The sequence below is a fragment of the Ornithodoros turicata genome, chromosome 2 (genome assembly GCF_037126465.1).
Source record: "Ornithodoros turicata isolate Travis chromosome 2, ASM3712646v1, whole genome shotgun sequence".
NCBI lineage: Eukaryota > Metazoa > Arthropoda > Arachnida > Ixodida > Argasidae > Ornithodoros > Ornithodoros turicata.
The window spans coordinates 11928314-11947721 of NC_088202.1; the positions used below are offsets into that span (position 1 = coordinate 11928314).

General features: G+C 47.6%; 2 protein-coding genes across 2 annotated transcripts in view; one reads left to right on the forward strand and one right to left on the reverse strand.

Moving 5' to 3' along the window:
• Nucleotides 1–897: 897 nt before the first annotated feature.
• Nucleotides 898–3231, forward strand: LOC135384319 (uncharacterized). Its single transcript, XM_064613525.1, has 5 exons — nucleotides 898–906; nucleotides 1413–1569; nucleotides 2030–2471; nucleotides 2603–2686; nucleotides 2937–3231. The coding sequence occupies exons 1-5, from the start codon at nucleotides 898–900 to the stop codon at nucleotides 3229–3231; spliced, it is 987 nt and encodes a 328-aa protein (XP_064469595.1).
• Nucleotides 3232–11124: 7893 nt separating this feature from the next.
• Nucleotides 11125–19408, reverse strand: part of LOC135384320 (uncharacterized protein K02A2.6-like) — a 17389-nt gene continuing 9105 nt past the window's right edge. The window contains exons 3-7 of the mRNA XM_064613526.1: nucleotides 19291–19391; nucleotides 18223–18307; nucleotides 14672–15004; nucleotides 11491–14554; nucleotides 11125–11438 (exon numbers count right to left, since the gene is read on the reverse strand). Of these exons, the coding sequence (XP_064469596.1) occupies nucleotides 11125–11438; nucleotides 11491–14554; nucleotides 14672–15004; nucleotides 18223–18307; nucleotides 19291–19391 (3897 nt within the window). The remainder of the gene's footprint in view (nucleotides 11439–11490; nucleotides 14555–14671; nucleotides 15005–18222; nucleotides 18308–19290; nucleotides 19392–19408) is intronic.

Below are 19408 nucleotides of genomic sequence, written 5' to 3' on the forward strand. Positions count from 1 at the left end.
AGGCTGCACTGCAGGAAACGCTTGAACCTCGGGCAGTTGCGACGCACCAGAAAATGCAGAGACAATTGCCTTAAGTGCCGCGAGTACCGCAGAGAAGAGTCCCAGAGAAGGCACCTCATCCGTCGCTGATCATGGTAACTGTCTCCTCAGGCCTGTTGGTTATGTCACACTGGCGTAAGTGTGTGTAATCTGCCTTGATGGACTTCTCCGCGATCGGTGTTGTGCGATCTCCGTTCGCCTCCATCTGCCTATGCAAACTACGGAGGACGTCTGTGAAACGTTCGACTCCTCCTTTCAAAAAATAAAAAATGAAAACGGAAAGGATAACACCAAATTCGCTTAAGCCTATCAATTTTGAATCTAATCCGGAGCACAGAGAAAGCGCGACCTTACCCTTGGTATTCTTCTTCTTTCTCGAGGCCATATTCATATAAGTGTGTATTGTCTTAGAATAACTACCTATGGATGTTGTCCGCTTTACACTGACGGAAACTCTATCATAGTGGAAAATAACGCTGCCAAGGGTAGATTGTTTTTGCACGTCGCCATACCAGGCGAGCAATCCTGAGGTGTATTGTCATCAAGAAGGGGACCTACCTACAGTGATGAGAGCTCAACAGAAGCAGTACTGCAAGCAATACTGCGCCGCGACCGTACAGACGTATTCCAAGACGCGCTCCACCAAGGCAGACAAAAAACCCTTGTCGAGGCAGACATAGGCTCTCTGTTACAAAAATAGTAATTTTTGGATTTTTAAGAGCAGACAGTATTTTTACGAAAATACTTTTAAGAATCTTGGTATTGCCAACTGTAGGATGGGACAAGCGAACGTTTCCCTGCATATCACATATCAAACATAGAGTTGTGAACATACCGTGAATATAACGTTACCATACCATGAATAAGGTATGTGTGGGGAGTAGGAAAATCTTCCGCAAACAGCAACACAAGCGATGCTGCCCCGACCACCGTTTGATGTGTGTGTATTGTCATCAAGCAGGAGAGCTACCTATGGAGGTAGTCCCCTTTGGACAGACACTAGGTCCATTCTTTTTACCTGCACCTCCTGAACTAGTGCAGAGAGTGCAACACTGTCGCATTCTTTTTGCCAGGCACTCGCACTGCACCTGCACGTCCCCATTCTTTTTGGGGAAGTGCTGACCTGGTTCTGCACTAGTTCTCGATTTCCTTGCACGACGTATCCTGGTCGTGCAAGGGAAGGGTGCAAAGTAGCAGACGACAAGATGGCGGAGAGCACTTCGCAACAACCATACAACAACGTCGTCTGCTAAGTCACGATGATTGCCTGGACTGTTCTATTAGACACTAGAGAATATGTAATGAATGACGGGGGTATTTTGTACATGGCATCAACTAAGTAAACGTTTATCTAATAACTCTGTTGGAAAAAGGTGATGGCAGGTGGCTGTTGTGTCGCAGAAAGTGCGGGGCGCGAGTTAGCAGACGACGGTATGGCTACCGCAGCTAGTACGATGATCGCCTGGCCTGTTTTATCAGATACCGGTGAACATATAATGAATGACGGGGAGTATTTGTATATGACGTCCAGTAAGTAAACTTTGATGTAATAATCTTGTTGGAAAAACTGACGTTGGGGAAAATGTTCGTTTAACTCGCGGAGTGCCCATCAAAAGCAGTTCGCGCAGCCCTGTTTTACGCACGGCAGTAACTTGTAGAAGTTCTGAACGTAAAAATGCACGTTTGTATGTGCTGTGCATAGCAGCGGTAACTGGACGAGTTCAATCACATGCGCTATTGAACGGGCGGGGCGGCGGGGTTTGATCGGAAAACGGGGTTTATATTTCGTTTTCTTTCTTTATCTCTATATATCTTTTATTTTTTAATCAATCCATCTCTTTCTGTAAAATATTTCTGTATGACGACATCCGAGCTCTAACTTGCGATATAGTTCCTAGCGACTGAAATAAATATAACTACACCGCGCATACCGTTATCCGTCATGCGTCCTATAGGCATATAATTATTTACTCATTTATTTGTTCACCAGCTGGGGACCGCATTTACATGCCGTCTGCGGTGGTGACGATCCACCAACAGCAAGATTCACATGAGGTGCGGACGTCACTCTCGCCAGCTCCGCCGCTGACTGTGGATGAAGGTGAAGCCTCACAAATCAAAGGAGCTACACCACAACTACAACGAGAGACAATGAAGGATGGGACAGAAGAAAAACTCTGGAGTGCGAGCAGAACTCGCTTTTTTATAAACTGTTTTAAAGAACACAGACTCCAAATTGGAAAGAAGGGTGGATACAGGACAAAAAAGATGCTGTGGGCCACCATGGCAGACCGCCTGAACGAAGAGTTCAAGGAGAACTTTACTGCCACTCAAGTTGAGAACCGATGGAAGTCCTTAGAAAGGGCATACAAAAATGCGAAGAAGAAGAACAATACCTCTGGGAGTGGCACAGTGGTATTTGAATATGAAGAGTAAGTAATGAGCACAAATTGACATATGTGATAAATTACATATACCAGCCAGACCGACCAGACCTATTTTGTTCTTGTTCAGCATGCGCAGTGCAATGGGTTTATTCACATGGTGGGTCTCTTGTGTTCAGAGAACTGCATGACATCTTGGAGAGCCAGCATCACATCTCTCCTGTAGTGCTGATGGCACCTGGCAAAACCGTGATCAAACGTGGGTAAGCAAAACAGGGCAACCTCTACTGCAGCTGTGTAAAAGTATACTTAGCTGCACGTCCAGTATACTCTGGTAGCATCACAGAAAAAAAAAACGAAAAGTTGTTTTGCATGCACATACATGCAGTATCAAAAAGACAAAGGGGCAATGTGCATAACCATTCCATATAATAGCTTTTACCAGTCAATCAATCAAAAGTAAGTTTTTGTTGACCTGCTACAATGCTTCCACCTGTACATTCTGGTCAGCAGGTCCACAAAAATAGCCAAGGCCACGAGCCACAGCACGACGCAGTCTCCGCCGCCTCAGCTACCACTACCCGAGGAGGAGGGGGAGGAGGAGACGTCGGAAACACCAGTCACCAGACACAGGAGGCGCAGAGCACCCAGGGAGAGTGCAACAGAAGTTCTGCGGGAGCTTGTTAATCAACTGAAAACGATCGAGGAAGCCAGGCAGAAGCGTCATGAAGAGAAGATTGCACTACTTGAGAGATTTGTGGCAGCATCAGTTTGTACTGAATGTAGCTCAAAAAGAACAACATTATAAAACCCCTTAGTCTCATAAACGTTCTTAACTTTTTTATACAAAGTGCAGACGGCTCTTGTCATGTATTCCATCGAATTGCAGGCAAACTTCGCAAAATATACTGGAGGCATTCACCTGTACTGAATACACGAGAGAAAAGTAGCTAATGAATTTAATAAATAGAATTATCTCTGCAATGAACATAACACCATTTTACAATAGAGCCTCAGCTATTTGCTTCCTGATCTCCTCCGCAGCACGATGCACAGCAGCATTGCTCACAGGGAGGGGCGCTTCACTTTCATCTTCCTCATTCGTGGAGAGCGATTGGAAGGCTGTCAAGTCATCCTCAGCACTGCACAGGTTGTGCAAAACGCAACATGCCAGTATGATCAGACATGATTTCTTTATGGTGTCCGCATCGACACCATACAGTCTTCTGAAACGTTGCTTCAGAAGACCGAAAGTGTTTTCAATAATGACACGTTGTCTGCTGTGGATATAATTATACGTCTTCTTCCACTGCGGCAATGCTTGTCCCGACGCTTTGTAGGGGGTCAGCAACCAAGGAAGCAACGGGTAGGCTGCGTCTCCAAGCAGGTACCCACCTGAAATATGACCACCACGTTCATTAGATTCCCTGTGTGATATGAAGGTATATTATCAACCTCAGATGCCCTCAAATGTAAGCAAAATACCCTGCACTAAAACAATGTTATCAGAAGAACTTGCATTACATGAAGTATCTTCCAAAAGTTGCTGTATTTTCAATATCTCCCAGAATTAAAAGTAGTGCGGCTGTATGATATTCGGTCACCTTCGCATTTAGTAGATGCCACTTGGTAAAAGAAACTCTGTCTAAGTACGTTCGCATCGTGGGACCTTCCAGGGCATCCGACAAAAACGTCGATGATTTTTTTTTCTTCATTGCAGATGCCCTGCAGCACAATAGAGTGATATTTCTTTCTATTGTAGTATGAGTCCGGAGACTCCTGGGGAGTTTTGATCGGGATATGCGACCCGTCTATGGCACCTATTACATTTGGTATCCTTTTGCCTATTTCATTTGCCGCAGTCTGCTGGCGGCGTGTCGTTTCCTCCGGCCAAGTAATGACATGTCCACTTACATCCTCCAGGAAATGTAAGACCCGCAGGACACACTTGTGAGCTGCCGACTCAGTGACATTGAACTTATCTGCCACTTGCACGAATGGTGTCCGCGAGCCCAGGTATGCTAAAGCGATCAGGAACGTCTTTTCTGCTGGCACTCTTGGGCGGCCGACAGTTGACTTTGGAAAGTGCACAGATGTTTCGAAGCGATGGGACAGTTCTGCCACACGTCCGCGTGACATCCGAAACATCCGTATGAACTCAAAGCCGTAGTAACTGTTTACTACCGACTCATAATATCCATGAACACGGTTGCGCTTGTGCCGGTTCAAAGCCTCGCATACCATCCCTAATAAAACGATGTGGTCATCCTCGTCATCACTGTCGGAGTCGAAAAAAACCAAAGGTACAGCAATTTGCAACGCCATGAAGAACGAGATTCTCCCAATATTCGCTAACGAATTGTTCTATAAACAAACCGCGAACAAACGACAGACGAGCTGAAGAGAAACGTAGCAGACGACAAGGTCTGCGGCTTCGTAGCAGACGACAAGGCCTGCACTTGATCATTCTTTTTAGGAGCCGGTAGTGTCGCGCCAGTGCAACTGGCTCAGAACTGTTGTCTACACCTCGCGTGCACTTAAGAACTGGTGCTGCACGAGTGCAGCACTTTTCTTTCAAAAAGAATGTACCTTGTATCGCCAACTGTACCTATCAAGGGCAACCTCCATGGAGCGAATTTTTGCAACGAAGTTCGCGCGGCAGACTGCCACGCGCGTTCCGCCGCCAGTTGTTCGCCGGCACCAGCTCCATGGAGCGAAAAACCAGCGGACGGCGTCGGGAAGTCATGCTGTGATGTCACTGTTGCCAGGGTATAAGGTGAAAGCCTAGTGAAATCAGTTGCTCAAAAAAGTGCATTTAATGTCACAAATTTTGCAACTAAATCCAACAACTGTCTGAAAAGATGCGACCAGTAACGTACCGAAAGGCATATTCACTACTGCGAAAGGAAAACATGTTTCTTGGCAGAGAATGCCTCACGTTCTAACGATGCAGTTGGCGAAACAGCGAGCAGACGACAGCATCCAGTTGCAAGAAGAGGACGATGACGATGATTCACGAGAGCAGATGACCACGTGCAGACGGTCTGGCGTAGATTCGTATAGCGGAAGAGCACTTTGATTGGTTCATCTGCAGTTGACGCTTCCGGAATCGCTGACGCTGAGCGAAAATATCTGGCATGGGCAGATCGGCGGCGGACGCTCACATTTTTGACGCCTCGCGCAGGGCGTCCAACGCTGAGCGAAGTTCGCAGCTTTTTCGCTGTACATTCGCTCCATGGAGGTTGCCCTTCAACTTCACATTACAATCCTACAAGCTAGTTATTGCGAAAACGACCGCGTAGACGCCAGGCGTCTTGCTTCTCGGGCTATGATTGCTATGATTGATGCCAGTTATACAACTTTGCCGGTGTGGCAGGAAACATTATGGCACAAGCGCTCTGAGCTCACGCCCTCATGCGAATTTCAATGACGAAGACGATGCAGTTCAGAAGACTGTAATAAATGCATCCTGCACTTCCTGTAGCGACGCACCATATGGAAGAGATGGTATCGTGGGCTACAATGACTGGTGCGATGGTCGGGAGCCGTCGCGTGTACATGCTGACTGGGAGGTACCCGGGTTCGAATCCCGGTGCCGGCTGTGCTGTCTGGGGTTTTTCCTGCGTTTTCCTCAGACGCTTTCAGACATAAGTCGGCACAGTTCCCGTAGAAGTCGGCCTAGGACGCACATTTCCCCAGGGCGTCAGTCGTGACGTTGCCGACATACGTGAGGCCGACAACGGCAAGCCCTTTCACCATCACCATCACCACCACCACCACCACCACCACCTGCTGATGTTCCTGCCGATGGATGGCACCCCGCGCACCTCGTCAATCATAGAGTTAATATAGGAAGACTCTAGAGAACGGACTTGGCGCGCTGTCAATGGGATTCTCCTATCCCCGTGCGTGACCGCCCGGGCGCAGCCATCCGTCCCATCCGTTGGTCATGGACAGTGTTAGTGGACGAATTTCAGCCCCCTAACTACAGCGGAGCTGCTCCGTTTGTTGCCAACCCTGTGCAGTCACATGGGATGACAAACGGGGGAACCAGCCGATGGAGGCAACGGCGTCCACCGTAGGAAGCGAGGCCAGGCGTGTAATTGCGTTGAGTACGCACGAATCTTCGGGATACATGCAGAATTGAGTAGTGCTATCGGAATCACAAGGTGAACGTTGGCATATCAAACGTGAATCATATATTATCTATGAGATTACCTACGACACCGCGCCAGCCCTTTGCTTTCCACCGACACGGATGAAGATGTTTACCGCCTATGACGTGTTGAAGTGGCGTTTTTATGCTTTGCGATGCTTTTAAATCGTTACCCATTGTAACAAATATAGGCATGTATTTCCGAAGGCAACAGAATCCCAAAGATGAATACACACAGCACAAACAGTAAACCGCCATTTTCATGCTGCTCTGCGAACCAACGGGAACCAGAAATGGCAAAAACGAAACCACCCGCCATTCGATGCTCTGGTCTGTCGAGTTTCGTGATAATAAAGTGATGAACGAACGGCAGCATACAAGCAAGTGATGTAGTGGGAAAATATTCACTGCTTATTTGTTTAACGAATACATATGAGATACGCACATAGTACGCCGAATTTAGATAGCAAGTGATGAATTTAGGAAAACGAGCACGTCAAGTTTAGCGGAATGAAGCAACCAACGGAAGGCAACGCCTTGCATGACCAACGAATAGCAGCTCCCGCGTGGTCACCTTTTTTTGAGCGAGTCCTACCCCCCCTGTCGCCAATATGTGAGCAAAATGCCTCTCGTACCACGCATCGGAACTACGGGTCATGTGATATCAGCAACACGTGAGCACATTTTTCTTTTTTTCTTGCACGAGAGGTGGTGGTGAAAGGGCTCGCCGTTGTCGGCCTCACAGAGGTGGGCAACGTCAGGACTGACGCGCTTGGGGACTCTGCGCCTTCCTGCAAGTGTGCATGTGTACCAGAGCGTCGTCCAGAACCACAAGTGAATAACACATGTGGTCACAGACCGGTCTCTCGCGTGAGCTCGGAATGCGTGCGCCCAGGGATAATCATGAAAATAATAATAATAACAATAAGCCATTTTCAGTTCTTGCCGTGTGCCGATGCATCCTTTTTCACCTGAGCGCTCGATGACATGTTGATCATAGTTGTATCGGGTAATTTCCAGCGATATGGCGGTGGTGGTGGTGTGACGTTATAAGGAAGAGGAGTGAGGTCTGCCTGCTCAGACAAAGCGGCAAGTTTCACTCCTTTGTGAAAGGGGAAGGGGAGAAGGGGAAGTAAAAGAGAGAGAGAAAGTATAGATAAAAGATTGATTGACTGGGAGGTTTCCTGCGCAGCGACAACGAGGATCATAATGCGCCAAAAGCTATGGTGTAATGAACTAGTTAAAAGTAATTACATTAAAATCAGGTAGAATATATGAAAACCTAAAGTTGTTTTACATACCCAATATCTCTAAAAAAATTGTAGACTGCATTAAAATTCACCAGAGGCTCATCACCCAGTAAGAGGACTGGGTGTAGAGGAATACTGTGTCGGTACAGCTCTTGAAAGTGGTGGCAACGGTGATGCTTATGTGAAGGGTAAGTGATCAAGATGTGGAGAATAGAAAGTGGTTGCCCGCAATGTGCACATTCAGGTGGATCCTCTCTACAGAGCAAGTATCTAAGTCAGTGTTTTCCAAACTTTTGGCGGTGACGGACCCCCGGAAGCGATGAGAACCAATTCACGGACCCCCCCCCCCCCCCCCCACACACACACACACCGTCACAGCCAGTGCATAACCAGCAACCTCGTCAGCTGCTGCGTGCTTTCGATACAGCTTCAGAAACGATTCCGGACTGGTTTCTTCTTCTTGCTTGTATGTGTATGACGCGGACAAACGTTCATTGCAGGACTTTTCTATCAGAAATTAGAAGCTAGCCGTTGAAGCATGCTTGTAGCAATTTTGGAAGTTCTGGGTGTTTGGAAATCGGGCAGCATGTACGAGCGCGTGTTTGTCGGGACGAAAATCTTAACTGAAATGTGAGAGACGGTCGCGGACCCCCACGGACATCTCTCGCGGACCCCCAGGGGTCCGCGGACCACATTTTGGGAAACACTGTTCTAAGTGTAAGACTTGTGTGGCCAATCCTCAGGCGGGACAGTGCCACTTGGTGCAATCGATCTGTAGAAACATGTGGAGGACGACCTATTCGCCCTTTAATCAAATGGAGTTTGTTGTGTTGGCGCGTGTCCCAGTCACTCTGCCACTGCCTGTTAATTGTTTTCCTCAAGACTGCCCTGAGGTCCTGGTGCGGAATCTCAAACGGTGTTGTGTCAGCTGATAGTGCTTCAGCAGCTGCCGTATCTGCACGCTTATTTCCAGCTATAGCCACATGACTGGGAACCCAACAAAGACTTAACTGATGACCTCTGTTGATTATTCTACTGCATAGGTGTTGGGCCCATTGTACCAGAAGGTTTTTTTTTTTTGCGATGGCATGCTCAGATAGCCTGCAGGCAACTGAGGCGTGAGCAGTAGGGTTAGACCTTGAGTTGCCTATGCGGAGGAGTGCAACACGCTTAGATCGTTTTCTTTTGTTTCCAACAGTAGACCTCTTGTTTGTAAACAAATGACATCATAGTGTTTGACAGCGCCACAAATTTCGTAGAGTTGAACTACGCTCGAAGCTAGAGGTGAACAAGGTCGCGCCCGAAAGCCACGGTCTTAAGGGGATTACGATGGTCCCTGAAAGGGACGCGACCTTCGGTCCTACTTTTCTTTCAATTGGAGGCAGCGAACAAGTGCCCGTTCGTGAAACCCAACCCTCTCCTTCCGATTTGTTTCGATTTCAGGCTGTCTACCAACGTCGTGATGATATTTCTCGCGTAGAGGTCTATTCGAACGCTTTGCACCTTACTCCCTGTGGGCGCATAATGGTTCAGCTTCATTTCAATGGCAGCAGTACTTACTTCCTGAATAGAATACTGTCATTGATTGAATATCAATGAAGCAACACAGTCGAAAGCCACTTCCGCAACGCTCTAATGATTTAACGCAACTAAGGTGGCAGGAGAATCGATTATTCGCTTCGCATTCGACTGAAAAGGCTGAACACTGAATGATCGAAAAGTCAGCCAGTCAGAAGCCCTAAAAAATGGAAAAAAAGTTACAATTACTACGTAAATTACTTACATACAACAGAGTTTTGGTAGAAGAACACTTTTGTGAGCTTATGTGGCAAATGAATCATAACGAAATTACGGAACCAGCGCTTTGGCTTGTTTATTCAACACGTTCGTACCCTAATATATAAGCTGGAATCGAATCGCCACCACCATCACCTCAATAAGTTATCAAAAAAATGTTGAGTCTCCTCTCAAAGAAATTCCAGAAATAGGTCCGCCACACGCCTAGGGCTTCAAATAGGACTTCAAACTTCAGTGTTTTCCTTCGTCTACCGGATTTGCGTGCACAGGGTCAGATACAAGGGCCAGATGTTCACCTCCATACTGAAATATGAGTGTCGTCGGAACTTATGTTACTTTCCATAATTTTCACCATCATGTCCAAACTAGAAAGATTCAACGCTTTATAAGCAATGGTTGGCAACCCCAAATGCCTTTTAACCGGGTAGGGCAGGGGTCTCAAACACGAGGGCCGCGTGTTGCCCGCGATGACCCATTCCGTGGCCCGAGGGTCGTTGACCATCAAATAGAAAGAAGCAACGCTCTTAAATCGCGGGTTCGATCACGGCTGAGGACTGTAGCAATGTTGGGGAGGTAAACATTGCTTCCAGCACCGTGTGTCGGCCCCTCTGCCCCTCTCAACAACCACTGGACTGATTTCTTTCGCGAACTGGAGACGTTCGTGAGGCCTCCGACCATCAGTGCACACCGGTATGTCACTAGAGGCTCTCTCGGAAGCAATTCGTTGCCGCATTCAGGACATGGTGGTCGTGTCTAAAGGGGTAACAGGACATGTCAGTCATTCTGCAGCAATTAACCACATTACACTCAAATAAAAAAAAATCTGTTTTCTGGGTGTAAACGGCACCACTTACACCTTACGCTTGCTCTGTACTCCCGGTGGCGTAACAGAACACCGCTGTAGAACCTTTTTTTTTTTTTCGATACGTTTGGGGTGTACATCCTGGCAACTACATCCCTGAGCGCGCAGTACGTGGGCATGCGCAAAAGGCAATATCCAGTTTGGGACGCGCATGGCATTTGAGATGCTGAACTATCTTGTTAACGTAGGTAAGTATCATAGTCGCAGGATGGCGTAAGTATAGAAACACACAGACATCATGGCGAGTTGTATGCCTTCGAGTCACGGCGTAGCAACTGCAACGTCGTGCTCTCTGTGCGTGAACTTTATTTCGTAAAGGAAGAGTGAAACGCGATCAACACAAAGGTACGCCGCGCAGTCGAGAACTTAAACACTGGGTAGTATATCAAGGGAATGGCGGCGCAGTGATATTGGATAAGCTACCAAAGCCTTGCGCCGGCGCTGACGTAATTGACACTGGATATCACACTCCTCCCCTCTCCGAAAAGAAAGCAGAACACCTGACTTACGTATAAGCATTACAGCACTTGCTATATAGGAAAATAAAGCGAGAAGACAAAAATGTCATCAGCACCAACTATGGGCAATATCTGTCCACAGGACGCTTGATTCGTGTAGACCGTCTAGGTGACGATGTCACCGCACTATCACTTGAAGTGCTGCTGCCGTCTGGACATGACCCATGATTCTCCACGGTATCAGGTTGAAAATCAGCTGGTGGTACACTCGGTGACAACTGCGACTGTGCTGTTTCAGCGTCGCTGTCTGATGATGATTCTGATCGCTGTGCATCCCTTCGTAGATGGTCTTGGTGCCTGGTGGAAATAACTCCCCCAGGTAGCTGTACAACAGCAGACGACTGTCCTTGTGCTTTTGTGACAACAGCAGGGACCCAAGTTGGTCCAGGTCGAAAATTTCTTGCGAACACTGAATCCCCAGGACGATAGACGCTGTGGGAACGAGCGCTTTTGTCACGCAAAAGTTTGCTGCGCAGTTGCTTACGAAGCACTGTGGTGCGCATGTCCGGATGAAGATTATCCAGAGCAGTCCTGAGTTTTCTTCCGCACAAGAGTTCTGCTGGAGATGCACCGGTTATCTCGTGCGGCGTTGTTCGATAGCTGAATAGTGCGCGAGATAGCTGCGTCTTGAAATCACCTGTGCTTGCCTTCTTAAGCTTGTTCTTAATTGTTTGAACAACCCTTTCAGCAGCCCCATTCGATGCTGGGTGATATGGAGGAATTAGGACTTTTCTTACTCCATTCCGCTTCACAAATTCTGTGTACTTTGCTGATACAAATGCTGGTCCATTATCCGACACTACGAGATGGGGCAGTCCATGTCTCGCAAATATAGAACGTGGACAAGAAATAGTAGCTTCCGCGGATGGTGATGGAACAACTTCGGCTTCTACCCACTTGGAAAATGCGTCCACAAGGATGAAGATGTAATGACCCTTAAAAGGGCCTGCAAAATCCACATGCAAGCGCGACCATGCTCTTTCTGGAAAAGGCCAAGGCGTCATAGGAACACGCCTGGACTCACGTTGTTGTTCTTGGCATGTCATGCATCTCTGTACCCTCGCGGCAATATCTTCGTCCAATGTATCCCACCAGACGTGACTGCGGGCCACAGCCTTCATTTTTGTGACACCAGGGTGGCTGTCATGAAGCAAGTCGAGAACCTTTGCACGTAGCTCTTGAGGAATGACAACACGATTTCCGAGAAGTATACAGTCATCCTGCACGCTCAGTTGATCAAAACGCCTTTGGTAAGGCCTGTAGTCAGTCACGTCAGGTAATTTGCCGCCTGACAACAGTATGTGGCGAACGTTGGATGCAATGACGTCTCTTGACGTGGCTTGAGCGACTACCTTTGCGGATAAAACAGTTGGGTAGACTCCTTCCAACAGGAACACTTCTGAGGGTCGTTCCACGGGAAGAGCTTCGGTAGGTAGTGGCAATCTGCTCAGTCCATCGGCATGTGCGATGCGGCTTCCCTGTCGATAGACCAACTCGTAGCGGTAAGATGATAACGTCAGGGCCCAGCGAAGAAGCCTGGGTGAACAGTTATTAGGTACAGGCTTATCGTGCGCTAAAAGTCCCAACAATGGCTTGTGGTCGGTCACTATTTCGAATGAATGACCCCAGAGGTATTGATGAAACCTCAGAACGCCAAAAATTACGGCCAGAGCCTCTTTATCGAGTTGGCTGTAATTACATTCTGCTGGCATTAAGCTCCTTGACGCATATGCAATAGGAAGCTCTTCACCTGACAGTTCACGGTGCGCAAGTACAGCACCCACGCCATAAGGCGATGCATCACATACCAACACCAAAGGTTTCTTGGGGTCAAAGTGAGCTAGGACCCTAGCAGACGTTAGGAGGCCCTTACTTTTTTGGAAAGCGAGCTGCTGCTCGGTGCCCCAAGTCCATGGCGCATTTGCTCCCAGTAACTGGTTTAGAGGATGCAGTACTGTCGACAAATCAGGCAAGAACTTCCTGTAATAGTTCACTAGCCCCAGGTAGCTCTGCAACGTTTTCACATTCGTTGGCGCTGGCGCCTTCGTCACAGCTTCCACCTTCTTTGGATCAGGATGTAACCCCACCTCCGTGATTACGTGACCTAAATAGTGCACCCTAGGGGCCATAAAAATGCACTTTTCAAGTTTCAATCGTAGTCCAGCTTCTTCAAGCCTTCGCAGTACAATATCCAAGTTCTTCTTGTGATCGTCGTCATCCTTTCCAGTGACAAGGATATCGTCGAAGTAAACCACGACGCCACGCAGATCTTGCAGCAGGTTTTCCATTATTCGTTGAAATAACGCTGGTGCCGTAGAAACACCGAACGGTAGCCTTACGTACCGATACAACCCTTTCTGAGTGTTGATGGTCACCAGGTTCTTGGACTCTTCGTCCAGCAGTATTTGTTGGTAAGCATCCTTGAGGTCAAGCTTACTGAATTTCTTTCCTCCTGACAGCTTAGCGAACAGTTCCTCAACCCTTGGAATCGGATACTTCTCAGGTACGGCAACGGGATTTACGGTAATCTTGAAGTCACCGCAAATTCTTACACGTCCATCGCGTTTGACGACAGGAACAATGGGCGCGGCCCATTCAGACGTCTTTACTGGTTCGATAATGCCTTCACGCTGCATACGTTGTAGCTCCTCGGCGACTCGGTCTTGAAGCGCAAACGGTACTGCACGCGCTTTAAAGAATCTTGGGCGTGCGCCGTCCTGAATTTGTAGTTTCGCTGTGACATCCTTCAGGGTACCCAAAGTATCTGAAAAAACGTCTTGATGCTTAGCAATAACGTCCTCAACAGTTGAGACCACGCAGACGTGTGTGTCCTCTGCTGTCAGAGCCATGCCAAAAGCTTTCATCCAAGTGCGGCCGAAAAGATTTGGACAAGAACCCGGCGCCACGTAGAGTGGTAAGCACTCCTGCTTGTCACGAAACTTCACTTGAACGTTCACGCATCCTCTCACACGAGTTAGTTCACCAGAATAGCTTCGCAACAGTACGTTGGAAGTCTCAAGCTTTGCATGGGGAAGAACCTTGCGCAGAACATTTTCACCGATGATAGATACTCCAGCACCTGTATCGAGTTCCATTTCCAACGGAACACCATCAAGGACGACGTGCGCGCGAAACGGATCGCTTCGATCCGACGCATTCCAGAGATCAAACACTTGAGACACAGAAGTAGCTTCTTCTTCGTCTTCAGATGGATCTTCAACGGCATGTACTGGTTTCTTTTTGTCAGACTTTTTCTTGTCTTCCACCTGTTCTTTCTTCTTGTTTGCTTTTCCTTGGCAAACTTTCGCCAGGTGACCTTTTTTCCCGCAGCTATGACAAACTGTGTTACGATGTCGGCACTGTGTCGCCAAATGCTTCTCACCGCAGCGGTAACACGTTATTCCTGTCGACTTATTCTTCACAAAATTCGCAGCTGTGCCCTCGGATTGTGTGGACAGCGTTCTGGAATCGTTTCGTGCAGCTTCAATTGCGACAACAGTCTTCTTTGCAATGGCTAGGGTAAGATCTGGCACTTCGAGTAGTCGTGTCTGCATTTGGGCGTCATTAATGCCACACACAATTCTATCACGTAGCATACTGTCCCGAAATGTGCCGAATTCGCAATCATCCGACAATCTGTTCAACGCAGCAATGAAATCACTTACGGCTTCGCCTTCCTGACGAACCCTTGTGTTGAACTTGTAGCGAGCGACCACTTGTGACGGCTTTGGAGAGTAATGACTATCCAACGCCTCCAGGATGGCGGGAAGTGCCGTGGCGGACGGTGCAGCAGGCGCAAGCAGGCTCCGAAGTAACGTATATGTCTGCTTTCCACAGCATGTCAAAAAGACAGCGCGTTGCTTGTCCTGAGCAACGTTGTTAGCTTCGAAGTACTGCTGAATCCTTTCCCGGTAGTCAGTCCACGCAGAAGCGTCGCCGTCGAACTGCTCAATATTGCCGTAAACTGGCATGACGGTGAGTGCTCTGTAGATGCAGGTCTACTCGAACAGCAAAGATGCAAAGTGGTTAATCCTCGTCGCCAATATCATAGTCGCGGGATGGCGTAAGTATAGAAACACACAGACATCATGGCGAGTTGTATGCCTTCGAGTCACGGCGTAGCAACTGCAACGTCGTGCTCTCTGTGCGTGAACTTTATTTCGTAAAGGAAGAGTGAAACGCGATCAACACAAAGGTACGCCGCGCAGTCGAGAACTTAAACACTGGGTAGTATATCAAGGGAATGGCGGCGCAGTGATATTGGATAAGCTACCAAAGCCTTGCGCCGGCGCTGACGTAATTGACACTGGATATCACAGTAAGCTTACAAGTTTGTTTTCACATTGCATGATCAATCGCGTAGTAAGCCTATCGTGAGTGTTGCAGGTCATGTGTGTTCTAGTCAAGGAAAGTTTGTATGGAAACATCAGGGGTTGACAGCGTTCGTGTTGATACTGCCCGCGGTAAAGCACAGATAAGGTGCCTGTGTTAGTATTCAATAAAATGCATTAGCAATGTTGCTTGCTTCCAGATACTGAACATATCGCCATAATGGAGGTCGTCTACCGTGAATGGCAAGAAATAAAACAATCGTCCGTGAAGAACGCAAACGTGACTATGTCTTCGAGGCTCAAATGTAATCGCCTTTTGGCGATCTCGTAACTGACAGCCTCATTGTGCAGGTACTACACTTCGCGTGTCATAATGTAGTATTTACATTAACTGTTCACCGTGAAGTAGAATTGAATCAGTGTCGACCAGAAAGCTCTCTCAGACGTGCTGAGCTCTTTCGCATTTGCGACCCAAGCGTTTCCGCGTCTACAGGTTTGCCCAATTTCGGTCCAATTACAACTACATAAGTCAGAATACATTGGTGATGTTTCAGAACAGTTCTGTCCAGCCCCGTCATTATTTCTATGCTTCGTTTGTCGCATTTGTTTTTATACAAGCTATATTACGAAAAAATGTATTTAGTCCAAAAGAGTACTCAAAAGGATTTTGAGTCCAAAAGAGTAAATACTTCAAAACATTTTTGCTACGAATTTAATGGCGAGGGGAGTTTCTCGTGATTTGAGACTAGCCAGTATAATAACAGTATGATAAAGACTAAAGACCCCAAGTTACTGATTGGAAATTTGAGACAAAAAGGACGTTACAAGGGAGCTTGTGTTGCAGTGTAGGCAGATCCTTAATTTAAATTGTAGCACATAATGCTTGCTATGTTGATGATTGATGATGATTGGGAGTTTAATGGCGCATTGACAACAAAGTACTGCTTGCTATGTGTCCTTACATATTCTCGTCAGCTTTTCTATTTCCTTCTTCCTTCTCTTTTTCATTGTTTCCCAGTGACTTACCAAAAGTGTGGTGTGCCCCACGTTGGCATGTCGTGCTCACTAATTATGAAATATAAGTGAAAAACACATGTGTCTGCATATATTTCTAATAGCTATGTTTACTCATTGCCAGTTTCCAAGTTACTGAGCATCGCAGTACGGAGTTATAATTGGAGGATCTGTACTCAGTTCAGCAGTATGACAAGGAATCTCTGTGTATGGCCCCTTGTACGTGGTATATGTACATGACCTGATGTATACACAACCTGAGACATTCAAAATAACACAATGCAAAACAGAAAATGCAGAGTAAGCACCAAGCCACGCTATAATACTCAGTAAAGCAGTCCGTACTACGAACAATGTTTCTAAGCTCCCCAGAAGCATTTACGTGGTCTTCACGCTGCACCGAGTAAAATTATGAAAGAGGTTAAACAAATACGAGGGGTGTTCAAGTCAAACCGGGACTTTTCATTTTTCGCAAAACTAAAATGAACTTACAGGCAAGAAATTAGTTTTATTTTTGAACGTAACCTCCAGCTGCAATAATGCACTTGTCCCAGCGTTTCACGAGGGCTTGGATGCCAGCAGCATAGAAATCCACACCGGCGCGTAGCAGCCATGATCGGACCGCATTCTTGACCTCGTCGTCGCAGCTGAAGTGGCGGCCCCCAAGGAATGCCTCCAGTGGCCCGAAGAGATGGAAATCGCGAGGTCTGGACTGTAAGGGGGATGTGGCAACAACTCCCAGCGAAGTTCCTGTAAGGTGCGCGTCGTGAGATGCGCGGTATGCGGGCGTGCATTGTCCTGTAGGAGGAGGACTTCTTTGGTGATGAGGCCCGGCCGGTTTTGCTTCAGTGCCTTATGCACCTTCCTGAGAACCTGGCAGTAATATGCACTATTGATGGTGGTATCACTGGGCAGAAAATCAACATCAACAACGCCAGCCTTGTCCCAGATAACCGTGGCGATGACCTTACCCGCAAACCCCGGGCTCTGAGCCGCCCCGGCCGGGATCGTCCTGCACTGATGCACGGCCGTCTCAGAACCGTTTGCACCACTCAAACGCTTTGCTGCGGCGAAGTGTATCGTGCCCATACTGAGCCTGAAGTCTTCTGTGAATTTCAGATGACTTTACGCCCTCATTCACGAGAAACTTCATGACAATTCGCTGTTCGATGTGCGTGCTCACCTCGTTTTGCACAAACTTTGGACCACCACGTTGTGAATGCGGAGGGCTGTCGCGTGTGAAAATCACGAAAAAGAAGTAGCGCGAGCCATTTGTACACTCAGGAGGCAGAAAGTCCCGGTTTGACTTGAACACCCCTCGTATGTACAAACAGCAGTTCAACAAGTACAACCTCAGCTTTGCAACTTGCCCTGCTGCCCTCGGATGCACTGTACAGTCCTTCAGCACTGCATTTTTGCGTCCTCACGGATCAAACCAAACGCACTCGAAGAAAAGGACTGAATAAGTCAGCATACACTGACAGAGAACACAAAGTTTAAATGATTTCCCGAGAGCTTAGACCTCACCCCTTGGGCGCTAAGGAACCTGTCAACATTGCACTCAAAAGCTTCTTCACACGTGTTAGCAAATGCAGCAATGTTATTTCAGACTCTACACGAGTTCACAGATTTTTCTTGATTGCTGACGTCGCTGCAGATCTTTGTGCAGGTTTTCGTTTCAAGCTTGGAGTCTGTGCACCTTATGCCGCAGGTCCCGCAGCTTGCTTCTTGGGTGTTGAAGTGCTGTCTCGTACTGCATCACACACTGCTGAAGGAGGCATTGCTCTCCCGCGCCTATAGGAATGATGACAAAAGGAAAGTTACAGATTGCAGTAATTGTGATAACAAAGCTACTCAATGAGGGTGCATACCTGCAGCTTGGGTTCGCGGTCCTGATGGCACTTGTAGCACATTGTCAACTGCAGGTGCACAGGCCCTGTTCGCATAGCAGTGGTCCTGAAAGGAGGAGTCGTACGTCATGATGCTCAGTAATCTGCTGGGTGGTGAGTCCTCTGTCCTATTCCCTGTTGTGAAATGCAAGGTGGTGCACTGTTAACTTCAGGTTATGCCACTTTCTCATGTCAGTGTACCTGTACTATCAGGGTGATGATCCTGAAGGCGTAAGCGTGGTGATCCAGTGCTCCCTGTATCACCTTCTGTACCTGAAGTTTCCCCACAGACAGGCCTGATGGGCATCAAGATGATGACATGTTATCTGCTGTCCTCTCCAACGCTTCTGCTTTATGCGGTGTCAACGTACGTCTGTACAACAATACATCTGTTTTAATCCTTTTGAGGTCATGCTGATATAATGATAGCAACACAGAAAATATTGCTTAGTTAGTTGCTTATGTTTTTGTTCGCCCCCCTGCTTACCAGCACTCTATGAAGAACACTGAAGTGTCGGGACTGCATCCCACGTGAGCCTTCCAGTGTGTAAAAGTGCAGTGTGTATGACGCCTTTTCTACTGTTCAGTGTTTTGTGCAGGGAGGCTGCAATTCTTTTCCCCAACATTTCATGTGTGTTTAGGATGCGTTCGCAGTCTTTTTCGTTTGTGCATTTTACGAGAAGATCGCCAGATCTTATGCGTTTGATGTCTGCTATGTTTTTAGACAGTGGTGCCACTGCTTTTTCAATGAAAAAGGGTTACATGTTTGTTACATGTTTACTAGTGGTACGCTTTTATATTTATCTGTGTCTGAAGACGTCAGTAGAATGTATGGGAACTGTTTTGACGCAGTTCGTAATACTTCGGTCCGTGGTCGCTTCGCGGCCACGATCTCAGATAAAGAAGAAATTTTATCCATGCAGGTTTGATCAAATGAGTATTCCTAACAGTCACCTTCATACTCATACATAGAGGAAGGTCCCGGAGTTTTGACAACCCGTCGGCCGGAGCTTGACCAAGGCCCCGACCGCCACCGTTCAAGGCTTCTACTCTTCACCTTGCATGCCCTCGGCACGGTAGGTAACACCTTGGGACTGGGGCTGGGGTACGTGGTGGGGCCACTTACCAAAAACCAGTCGGAGCTGGTGCCCCTGCGGGGATAATTGAG

Bases quoted from the DNA above. Each gene is read 5' to 3' on its own strand.
- LOC135384319 (XM_064613525.1), top strand. The intron at 2,472-2,602 runs GTAAGTAATGAG...TCTTGTGTTCAG, and splicing joins GTGGTATTTGAATATGAAGA to AGAACTGCATGACATCTTGG. The intron at 2,687-2,936 runs GTAAGCAAAACA...TCTGGTCAGCAG, and splicing joins AAAACCGTGATCAAACGTGG to GTCCACAAAAATAGCCAAGG.